General features: G+C 42.8%; 1 protein-coding gene across 7 annotated transcripts in view; it reads right to left on the bottom strand.

The window, feature by feature from the left end:
* Positions 1-775: 775 nt before the first annotated feature.
* Positions 776-11,529, bottom strand: part of LOC144125512 (reticulophagy regulator 3-like) — a 61,254-nt gene continuing 50,500 nt past the window's right edge. For 4 of the 7 annotated variants that reach the window (XM_077658975.1, XM_077658977.1, XM_077658976.1 and 1 more), the window contains one exon: positions 5,008-10,947. In XM_077658975.1, the coding sequence (XP_077515101.1) occupies positions 10,550-10,947 (398 nt within the window). In that variant the 3' untranslated portion in view covers positions 5,008-10,549. Of the gene's footprint in view, positions 927-5,007; positions 10,948-11,529 lie in introns of those variants that run through there. The other 3 variants (XM_077658974.1, XM_077658973.1, XM_077658972.1) reach the window with 3 other exon arrangements.

Raw genomic sequence — 11,529 nt, 5'->3', positions numbered from 1 at the left:
ATCTGTAGCACTTGTTTCAGTGTGAACGCACTGCTTCATGGGGCCAAACCTAACCAAGAACCTTGTGGCATTCCCGACTTTGAGGGTGCAAAAATAAAATCCTGTCGAACCCGTGACAGTGCGAACAGATCAGCTTTGCTGGCCACTGCATGAGAGCACTACACTATTGCTGCAGCCAATCTCGCACAGTGTCAAACTGCAACACATTCTTTGTGCATTGCACATCGTCATCTCCATCTGCAGTGCGAACCAGCTTCTCTGTAGTAGATCGGACGTTTACTCGGTTCAACGATGTTAAAACCTTACTGCAATTTTTGGCCGTAGTGCATGCAGCCATGGCTCGAAAATTATGAAGCAGCATGATTTTTTGGATAATCTGATGAAATTCATAAGCTTGTGTGTTCCATGCAATATATGAAACATTAAATGTGGTCAGTTTTGCTGTGAAGTACAATTTAAAAGGAGTCTGAACCAATAGGAAGAGTGTGGATTTTAAATGTTCAGTGCAATGGTATTTCCTCTTTATATCAGCTAACCAATTTTATAAATGTGGGCTTCTCGTCATGTGACCAATCGTTTGGCACCATCCGGAACCCCCTGTGACAAACGGAACTGAAGGTCCTCGGATTGCACGTTTTGTGGGCGCACAGTGCAGATTTCGTATGGATTTGCAAAGCATCCCTTACTTGATGCACTTGTATAGTGTTCGAAAGCCCTGAGAAATAACTATGGTAAACTGTAGGTCTTTTTACTTGGCTATAACAAAAGGAAATCCATGCATGCGAACCCGATTGTTGCATTAGTACATGGGCATTGGCATAATGACACTCTTTGCACAGGGCAGTAAACTGATGATAAACTGAACCAAGCCATTGGGAACAAAAAAGCATAAAGGTTGACCTGAAAGATTCTGGTTTGCCTGGACGCTGGAAGGAGAAGAGGTACATAATGTGTACGAATCAAAGGAAGCATGCCTCTATCTTGGCATTTGAAAAGCATTCAAGCCCATCAAGCACAGTAGCCGTGGTCCACAAACAGTTCCCATCAATTGCTGGTGGTCGTGTTTCTAGTAGTTTTGTAAATCTCAAATTTTGACAAATATTTTCAGTTTTTGTCCTGTGTAGTTTTCTAGTGGTAGCAAGTCAACTCCATCAGTAGGGACAACCAAGTAGCCCCAATTGCTGCCTTGCTTGAAGCGATCTTTGGCAGAGGACGGAGGTCTTGCAGCAGCATTAACTGCAAACTCCACATGTTGAACGGGGCAAGACGCATCCACTAAGGAGGTTGCAGGAATACCAACCACCTGATAAGCTCGTGAGAAAGCCATTGGTATAAAAACTCTAAACGTTACTGTGGACTACTTGCAGAAAGTAATATGGCCACTTTAGAGCTGCTCATGGCATGTCGCCTTTCCTCTTGATGCAATGGAGGTTTTGAAATATGTAGCTTAAGATGAAGGCTATGTGAAAAAGATCATGGCCTTGAAACAGTTGTGAATTATGACGGCAAGAATGCACAATGAGTAGCAAGGATGTTTGTGAAAGCTGTACAACGCATAGCCACAAGCAGAGGCTGCTGGAGATACGAACTGGAGTGTCGGCAGGAATGCACAACTGGGGACAAAAGTTTCCTGGATGCGAGTTATAGGAAAAACGTTTATTGCAGCTTCACCTACCTACCCAGTCGCCTGATATTGTATGAAGGCATTAAAGGCCTAAATGCTCCTTCTTTTCGTCACAATATCAGGCGACTGGGTAGCGAGGTGGAGCTGCAATAAACGTTTTTCCTAGAACTCACATCCCGGAAACTTTTGTCCCCAGTAATACATAGCTGCTGGATGCCTGCAAGTAACAAATGCCACTGCAGACATACAATTGCATTTAAAAGAAACGAACAGAGCGGTACCTATGCACTCCGCTGTTTGAATTTCTTTTCATCACGCTTTTGCCTGAGTGATAAGAAAAAGACCATAGAGTCATCATAGAATGTATCATGGACGACTCTAGCATCTTTTTGCTACCACCAAACTAAAAGCATAATGAAAAGAAATACGAACAGCGGAACGGATAGGTTCCGCCCTGTTCGAATTTTTTTTCATTTCCCCTGCGCATATTGGAATCCATAGATGTCTAGACGGTTTTTGCTTGCCAACTCCGAAGCACATGAATGTTTGATTAGCGATCTTCCCAAGCGCAGGCCAACTGTAAAGCAGAAAACTGAAGAACAGTGAACTTTATTTCTGTGAGCATTGATGCCACAAATACACCCCACAACTTCTTTCCAAGTGGCAGAATAGGGAGGATTGCAACCTTCATGTACTCGACATTGAAATGCCGAAACATGCCCCATTCAAGCATGCAAAGAATGCGGCACATCCCCTTGAGAGGAATATGCTTGGCTATTAAAAATCACAACCATTTATATGTTTGACACGCCACCTTAGAGTATATCATGTCAGGTGCAGCGGGGAAACATTGGGCCAGCCTTGCTGAGGCCAAAGAGACATTCGTTAGATAAAAGTAACTGAACCAAGGAAAACATGAATCCACTAAGTTAAACAGCATGAAGCTTGATGAACTCGTCTCTTAGCCATACATGTCTTTGATGCTTAGCAGCAGGACCATGGTTGTTTCATGTTACAGGATAGTATATAGAAGTACAGTCAGGAGCAAAAATTTCAGATCCAAGTGTGCAGAAAATTTGGGGGAAGCTGAAGCTTCACATTTGACAGTGGAACACGATAGCGTTATCAGGTCCTGTTTGCATCATCTACCCAATTACGTGATTTCTAACTCTCTAAGACACCAAGTCAAAGACCACAATGCATTCACTACTCTACCTTCATTCAGCTTGAACCAAGAACCCTTTATGGCCTAGTATTTGTTTTCTATGCTGTTGCATTGGAAATCTTTTCTGGAGTTTCTTGACACCAGTGTATTAAAACATGTTAAGCAAATTTGCATTTCATCTGGTGCAAAAAGTTCGCCTTTAAACTGCACACATTGACGCTGCCTGTCAAGGCATGGCTTTATGTTAAGATGCTTATGCCATGGACAGTGAATTGCCACCTGCGCAACACGCCAGAGGCCACTGACCATTGTTATATTCTGTGCAATGATGCTGTGTTCTTCTGGAACATATTACAGCGAACACTTAAGAAGGACACTGTAATCACTCTCTAAGTATCCGTTTTTTGTCTGTTATGTTGATGGGACTGTTTACTCTCTGGAAGAGCTGTATGATGGATCATGGATCGCCATGCCGAATCACCACGGTCATTGAAATCTTTCCGTGAGCAGTACACTGTGGTGTGGAGAGTATATGCTTTCGTGGAAGAGCCGCCTAGCTGGCTCCCCCATCTAGATGTATGTGTGTGCGTCCCAGAATTTTTATGTTTCGGAATGTGGGTACGTGCGGGGGCATGGTGGGACCATATTACGCAGCCTGGTATTTTGTGGCATGAACATACTCAGATTTTTCCTTTTAATATTTCCATGCAATAAAGAAAAAGAAACAGCCTTTGTGGACTATGGATAGCATGCCAGTTTTGCAATCTGAAGGTCCTGGGTTTGATTCCCACCCAAACCCAAGTTAATCCCTTTTTTTCAGCTAAATTTTATTAACTCTGTTTCCATCAGGATTTTTCATTCTCGGTCAACAATGCCAACACCGGCTTTTCCATGACACGGGACCCTTAACACTACTGCGTTAAAACATTTCGCTGCCACATGCAAGCCAAACACCTAAAATGCCCAAAATTGTGAGGGGACAAACATGCTCCAGCACTGCAAAGCACTCCACTGCACAGCACACAGCACTGCATTAAATTTGTTCCCAAATACAGAGATCCCATAAACTTTCGTAGCCAACTGTAGCACTGCAAACTACATCACAACTGACTATATGTGGGAGCAGCATCTTGAAAATGGGTTTGGCATAGCAGAAAAGTACTACAAGGTCAAGGTGCTTGGGCGGCCTTTCAATTCAGCACAAGATTGGCTAGTAGTGGGTATGAGAAAGATGGCTATAGCAGCATGGAAACACAATAAATACGGTACCTAAAGATAGTACGCATGACTCCATGAAGGAAGGAAAGCTTAGGAGTGGCCTTCGCAGTCCAAGCTGAATGACAAGTGTGCCGGGAGTTATGCGTTCTCGCAAGGACTATAGGGAGTCTTTGGCTGATGGCACAGTTAAAAGTAACATTGGGCACAGCGTCATTGTCTGCATCCTCGGCTTCTGTGCAAGCGCAAGCACACTGAGACGGTGGTCAACTAGCAAGGAAGAGCCCTCACGTCCGGCTTCAAAAAATTTTCCTTCCTCAACGCATGAATATCTTGGCGCTAAGATGGCCGAATTGTCTCCAAGGGACCCCAAGGACAAATAAAGGTTGTCCTATATGGACAGGCTACCATGTTCTAATCAGAGACACCACTCTCACCAAAAATTGAGCGTTCATAGGCTCGAAAAGACCAAAAAATGAAATACAGGCGTTGCTATCACCAGACTAAATAGAATGTGTTTGTAGACACCAATTCTTGGGTGTGGATCTCAGAGGATACGCTACAATGCCATTCACTCCAAAACGGTGACAACCCATCCTTTTCAGCAATACACTTAAGTTTATTTGGGCTCCTGAGGCTTCCGAGATTTAAACTAAACTATCCTTCTTTTACCCCTTCCCCTAAGGCACAGTTCATGAGTCCACGAGATATGCGACAGTTAGTGTCATTTTCCTTTCCTCAAAAAAAAAAAAAGGGTAAGCAGTGTTTGGTAAGTGGTGGCTTGTGGTCTTCAATGTTTTAAAGTTGCACACTGGCTATGAGAGACACCGAAGTGGAGCCCTGCGGATTAATTTTCAAACATCAGGGTTTTTAAAAAGCTGCCACAACTTGCCTTCACATAATATAACTGAAATTTTCTTAGAAAAAAAAACACATGTTCTGAATTCAAGCCATACCAAGCAAATGCTGCAGCAAGTGTTCCAGGAAGCAACATAGGAACAACTGAAACTTTTTCTTTTATTGTCAATTTATGTACAAGGCACTCAAAAATAGGTCTGTGCAGGTATCACTATGACACCTGGTTTGCTGTAATCATGAACATCGATGTATCATCGAAAATCGCAACCAAATACCACTGCAAAAATCGCTGGACGCCTGCATTCTGTCCGAGAATCCTGCAGGTAACATGGGCCGCTATGCCTTTGACCAGGTGTGTTGGGAGCTATTGCACAAAAGAGTCAAATGAGATTCTTAGGGAACACTGCTTTTGTGACAGTATTCACTCTTTTGTGGAAGTCTAAAAAGTGAACATGGCAGGACTAATGTGATGCTTTACCATGTGCAAGTCAGTGCACATGCATGCATGCCCAAGTTGCGACTAGCACAAAGATTTTACCAAAAAAAAAACATAAAAATAAGAGGAGAAGGGGGACAATTGTGCAGGCTTGAGGTCTGACAACTCATCACAACAAGTGCATGAAGGAACAACCAGACAAAAAGAACGTGTCTTGCACTGACACTAAAACAAGTGCAGCAGCTCGACATGCAAATCATCATTAATAAGAAAAAATGTTGCACATAAAGGTATCAAGGCAACTCACAATCTGTTTCTTTGGGTTACTGAAGGTCCCGCACAGCGCCAGTTCTCGTGCATGACGGAACGCTTTCATTTTGTGACACTTTGAAAAAGACAGCAGAATACAAAGGCCACATTACAGCTACACACCAAATAAACAGCTGTCATGCCACAACACTCACACAAAATGCATCACAAAACTTTACAAGTTCACTCAACATGCACACACACACGCACTCTCTACTCTACATTGAAAAATCTGTGCAGAAATCGCAAGTCATGCGCTGTTAAAGTGGCCTTTTGCAAAAACACTTTTTCGAATACTTTCGTATACTACACAGAGTTAATAAAACTATAGAATCTAAACTGAGCCTTTGAACAGTCTTGCCTAAAGCAGTGCTTGTTTTCTACTTCAAGCTAAATGACAAAAATATGGAATGTGACTGCAGGCAAATGCTTTCCAAAGTCCTGCTGCAGTATCCATCAAAACTTTTGCTCACAGGTACTAGCTACCAGTGTCACAAGGCAAAGAAACAAAAACCTCCTTTTTGTGAAAAGCGTACTGTGTGAATTGCCCTTCTGTAGTAAAATCTGGGGCTTTCAACATAATGTTTTGCCCACAATGAGTTTTTGTTCACCGTGCCACTGCCTCTCAAATAGTTTTCAAAACAAGACTATTTCTAGTTCCAATGTGTGCAGAACATTCAAATTTTGAGCAGGTGAGTGACCTTACTGGACATATGTTCTGCTTGAGGGCAGAGGTAATGGATTTTGGAACTTCCAGAGGAACTTAACTTCCAAGGGCAAGGTTTGATCAATGCGAATTATAAAAGGAACAAGGCACCTGAACTGAACTGGCAGCAGTGTTAGCTGTAATAACAGGTTGTGCTAAAGGAGTGTTCAATACTGGATGCACAAGAGGTAACTATGAGGCTTTTATGAGACAATGGCACTGTTAGCACAACACCTAAGACCCGCAGATGGGCATGGCCTGCACATACACGCTCAGCAAACAAAGTAGTAGTGATATTGCGACATTTAGAAGAAAATGAATTCTTAAATCATATATATAAACTGCTTTGCGGCTGTCTTCATAATTTCAGTAACGAATGCAATACAATTTTCAATGCAAGTGACACAAAAGCAAATATATATAAAATCACAGTTGCTTACAAAAAAAGAAAGAAAATTCGTAAACAATAACAAATAAAAGCTACTGTACATCATTAAATACTACCCTGCAAGCCATGCTGTGTCACGGCACTTACAGGCTCCATTACCAATTTCAGCTACGTGTATACGATATGTATCGTAGCCAGGCCAGCATTGCCACAGTGCTACAGCCCGACAGGAGCTGGATTACCGTAGCATTAACAGCAACAGTTAACAAAATGAAGCCTGATGAGAGTGATGTTGCAAGCTCACTGTGACAAAGCAGCTAAGAAGGCCTGCAGCATGCTATACGGCTGCCTGTATTCATAAGGAAAGCTAATGCCTACCCACACAGTCTTCTACTGCTCAAAACCAAAAGCTTTCACTGCCTGAAAAACATCTGCGCAACTGCTATACCTAGTAAATTGAGGCAAGGCGTGATGCAAGGCTAGACCAACCATTCGAAGTGGGGCTTATGACGCTGCGTTTCCTTGCACCTAAATATAAACGCAACAATTCCAGTCACCCAGTGTAGTTCCATCTATACCTAGCAGTCCTATGTGCATGTCACGGATATAAACAGAGAAATGCAAACCCATCAGTAGCCAGATCTTCGACCGTGCCAGTGAGCACTAGGCTTTTGTTAAACAAAAACTTAGTAAAAGCGTGATAACATGGGCATCTTTCTCTAGAGATGAAAGCAAGCTTGTCTCCTTAAAATGCTACTGCAACTGATGATGATAACGGCTCCATCATGAATACTGATGTGAAAGTGGAGGAAGGCCCCACATATCAATGGAATTCCACACACATGTGGTCTCAAACACAGTAACACAATAAGTTGATCTTAATCTCATAGTGGATGTAAAAAAGCAAGCACTAAAGGCTCTAAATAGGGCACATTTATAAACTACCCATTTAGCTCAATAACAACAAAACAAACTACAAAAGGCACTGATGACATGCAAGGTATGAATCATGCATCAGTTTGTCAACAAGGCAACAAAAAGAATACCTCGTGATGTTGTTAGTGCAGTTTACATGCACCACAAGGCTGCCAACATTCACGCCACTAAATACAATGAAATGTGTGTGACAGTGCATGCAATGCCATAAGACAAATATTGCAGTCAACATTTTAGTTCACAACCGCATTCCATAATTTCATCACTAAGTTAGTTCGTGCTAGTATACAAAAACCACCACCAGGCATAAACATTTACACACACAAAGAATGTATGCTGGTTTCTGTGGAGTGCACGCTGATGCCCATGGCAGCCATTATCCTTTATGAATCTAAATTTGTGGAGCATCAGCAAAACCAGGAACATTAAATTGATAAACTGCGTGACCTGTGTAAAAATTCCACGAGCAACTGCAAACCACAGCAGAGCATACATACTGGAAACATTCTAAAGAGCCCCAGATCTACCTTTTCAAGTCAAATGGTTATATTCTGATGAGTGGTGTATGGCACTGCCTAATGAACTTATCACAAAGATTTTTGGAAAAGTTAGGTATAGAACAGTTAGTAAACAGACGGCCATCTCAGCCAATGGATTCAGTCACATATCTCAGCTGTGTTCCTTCCAAGACAAGATTTTTTGAATACCAGACAACTAGCTTCTATAAAAGGATTTCCTCTCTAAGAGAGTGCTGCATAGAGTCAGATCAACATATATATGGTGCCTGATTTCAGCTGCATCAGTTGCATGTTTTCATCCGTCAGCCGCACACAGCATGTCACAATAACACAGCATAAATCCTGTTGAACAGTGCAGCTGTGTAAATGGCACTAAGATGCAAGCAGCAAATTTAGGCTGGCACTGCACTAGCAGAAGATAATGACAGCAAGTGTCCAGGCACTGGGGAAGCACGCCACCTGCCAATAACAATGAAGTGCTGCAGGTCATTTACAAAGATAGTGAATCTTTTTTGTCGGCAGTGCAAGGAAGATTGGCCACATCAAAGAGAATGCAAGCAGGCTTTAATTTGAATTGTTTGCCACTTTTCGCAGTGCAAATGGCTCTAATTTGTAAGGACGATTGCAACTGCCTAATGTAAGAACTGCACTTGCTTATTTTAAATGGTCAAGGCAGGCCAGGGGTCCCTTAAATTCCAATTTCATTGTTGAAGGTCCGATTATGGCACCTGCTAGAATTACAATGCCAGACAGCAACAGTCAAAGATGATGGCTAAAATGAATGCTATGGGATAGTTTCAGGTAGAAATCTGCAAAGCACTGGAACTGATTTTACGCTGTTGTGAACTGCTTCTAAACGACATGCTAATATATGATGCCTATCACAAATCCACATGTGTTCATATAATGGAATCAAGTAATTCTTGATTACACATGCAGGTACTGTAAAAACCCTTTCCAGCACAGCTGTTCAGTCAGGCATAAAAATTTTACTCGCTAAAACAACTATGCACAGTGTACCCCAGCTTAGTGCCAGATAAAAACATAGGACATAAAGGGATGATATGATAGCTACTCAAAGCATGGAGTGTTTGGATAGAGACTATATCCAACAAAAACAGATGGGAAGAGCACACTAAAAGCTGCCAATGAATACCTCAGTTGCATAAAGTCATCTAAGAAAGCACTACTGGAGCACTAGAATGAACATTAAAAAAAAGGAAACGAGCACAGATTTTACTATGCTTACTAAGTCAGCAGCACCACCTGACAGCTGTACTCAAGAACTGAAAGGGACCATAACTAATTCTTGAACACTTCAATAGTTCTATAGAGCCAAACAGTGGGGCACTTACAACTGCATACTAGTTTGGCATAATTTTTTGGGGGTGAAATATGTATATTTGCTCTCTTCTAAGAATAATTTTTTGGTCTGGACCCATTTTACATTAAAGGGGCTCTGAAAGAGGCTCTGAAAGGGGCTCTCAATAAAGGCTCAGTGTGGCTGGGATGTTAAAAGATGTCGCTTGATGAATATGCTCCAGCAAGAATTTTTTAATGCGCTTGGACTACAGATAACTCATCTTCTACAAAGTTTGGATTTCAGCATCTTCGCTCCTTTCCCTCTCCTCTAGTCACTTTTTGCACACTCAAAGTCAGCGCTCCTCTGCTGGCCCCGCCATTGGCTGCCAATTTGCACAGGAATTACATGGGGAGCGGAGCTTTCCGACCTGTCGGAGCTATGCGGCTGACTGGCCGTGGCCATGGTAGCCGCTTGACATCTAAAAAAATCTAACCGACTGCAGTCTCTTAACCAACATATGCAGATGTGAGACGGAGGAGGGCACAATATGTAGTCGCCGGAAGGGGCTTGTCAACTTTCGCGCACGACTGTGGGTTCTCTGCTGCCTGTAGAAGTGTATTATTTGGCTCAGGTGTTCATGACAACACAATGTAGCGATTAAGCGAGTTTATGCACTTTTCTCCGGACATATTTCATAGCCCTTTTAAGGTTTACAGTCCCTTGAATTATCAGGGGGTGCACGGTACAAAGTTAGATCCACTGCCAGCAAAGGCACATACTTGGCTGGCTGTCTCTTCCCATTCAAATCCATTAATTTGTGCCGGGTGCAGCTGCTTTCACATGCAGTTGAGATGCCTACATACTTATGGCACCAAAGTTGCCATGCATTTGTTCACAAGCACAGTAAAATGTGTGTTTCAAAGACTAATAATAAAGTAATAAAGAAATACAGATAGATGAAAAGAAAGACCAGGATGTATTGTACAAACGAATAAGAACAGTGGCAGCTGAGAGAAAGAAATCCCCCACAGCGTGCACTTGGTGTCATCACAAGGGTGCACAAACACACACGCACAGTAGTGGGTTTGTTATCACGAGTGAGAAAGCTCCCGCTTATCCACCACCTCGTATTCGTCGATGTCAATGTCACTACCTTGGGAGCTGTGCCGGGAGGTGCGGGGTCCCACAGCAAGTGGGCGCGACTTGGATGCTTCGGGCTGTCGCACCGGTCTGCGTGATGTCAGGCCTCTGATGAGTGCCTCATCAGCTTCTGAATCGGAGCTCTCCTGCCTGAAGTGGGAGGATGCAAAATGCATGGGTGCTGGTGGGGACACGGTGGTGGTGGCAGCAGTGGAGGGGACGTCTTCAGAGTCGCACACCTCGCTGAGCGAGGGCATGGTGGTCATGTCAGGGAGGAAGCTGTCTAAATCAGTCTCTTCATCATAGTCGGGCATGCTCCCCATGCCTTCACAGAACTGTGTCTCTTCGTCTGCAAGAAAAAGCCACAGCAGTTGCAAAAACAGTTTGCCAACATATGGCCCTGCCCAGATGCACTTACACTTCTAAAAACTGGAAAGCTAAACACCCATTTAGGCTAGCACATAATACAGGAATAATGCACTCCGTAGGAGTGACATTCTATAACTCCTTTTTGATGCTTTTATCATAATGGCAGGCCATTTCGGTTAGCCTAATGAGATGCATAGCATGCCCATGTGGACAGCAGTGGTACACAATGATGCTAAGTGGAGTTGTACCAACCACTTGTTGCAGAACAGTTGTGACATTCACAGAAAAGTAAAATTCTAAACCTCTTCCCTGATTTGACTACAGACTACAGCAATGTTACAGTTGGAAATGTGTGTATGACACCAAAGTAGTGTTTTGAATTGTAGAGGTATCAATGTCAGATACACAAATGCATGCATCCTACTTTAAGTCCCTGGCTTTTTGTAAATGAGAGAGAAAGGGCACTGATTGGCAGAAAAGAGCGCTGCAGGAACTAAGTCATGGTTGCCTAAAATCAACCAAACAGTGAGATGTGACAAAAGTTCATTGTTGAGTGTACATC

Source organism: Amblyomma americanum, chromosome 3 (genome assembly GCF_052857255.1).
Source record: "Amblyomma americanum isolate KBUSLIRL-KWMA chromosome 3, ASM5285725v1, whole genome shotgun sequence".
NCBI lineage: Eukaryota > Metazoa > Arthropoda > Arachnida > Ixodida > Ixodidae > Amblyomma > Amblyomma americanum.
This window is presented reverse-complemented; position numbering and strand designations above follow the sequence as displayed.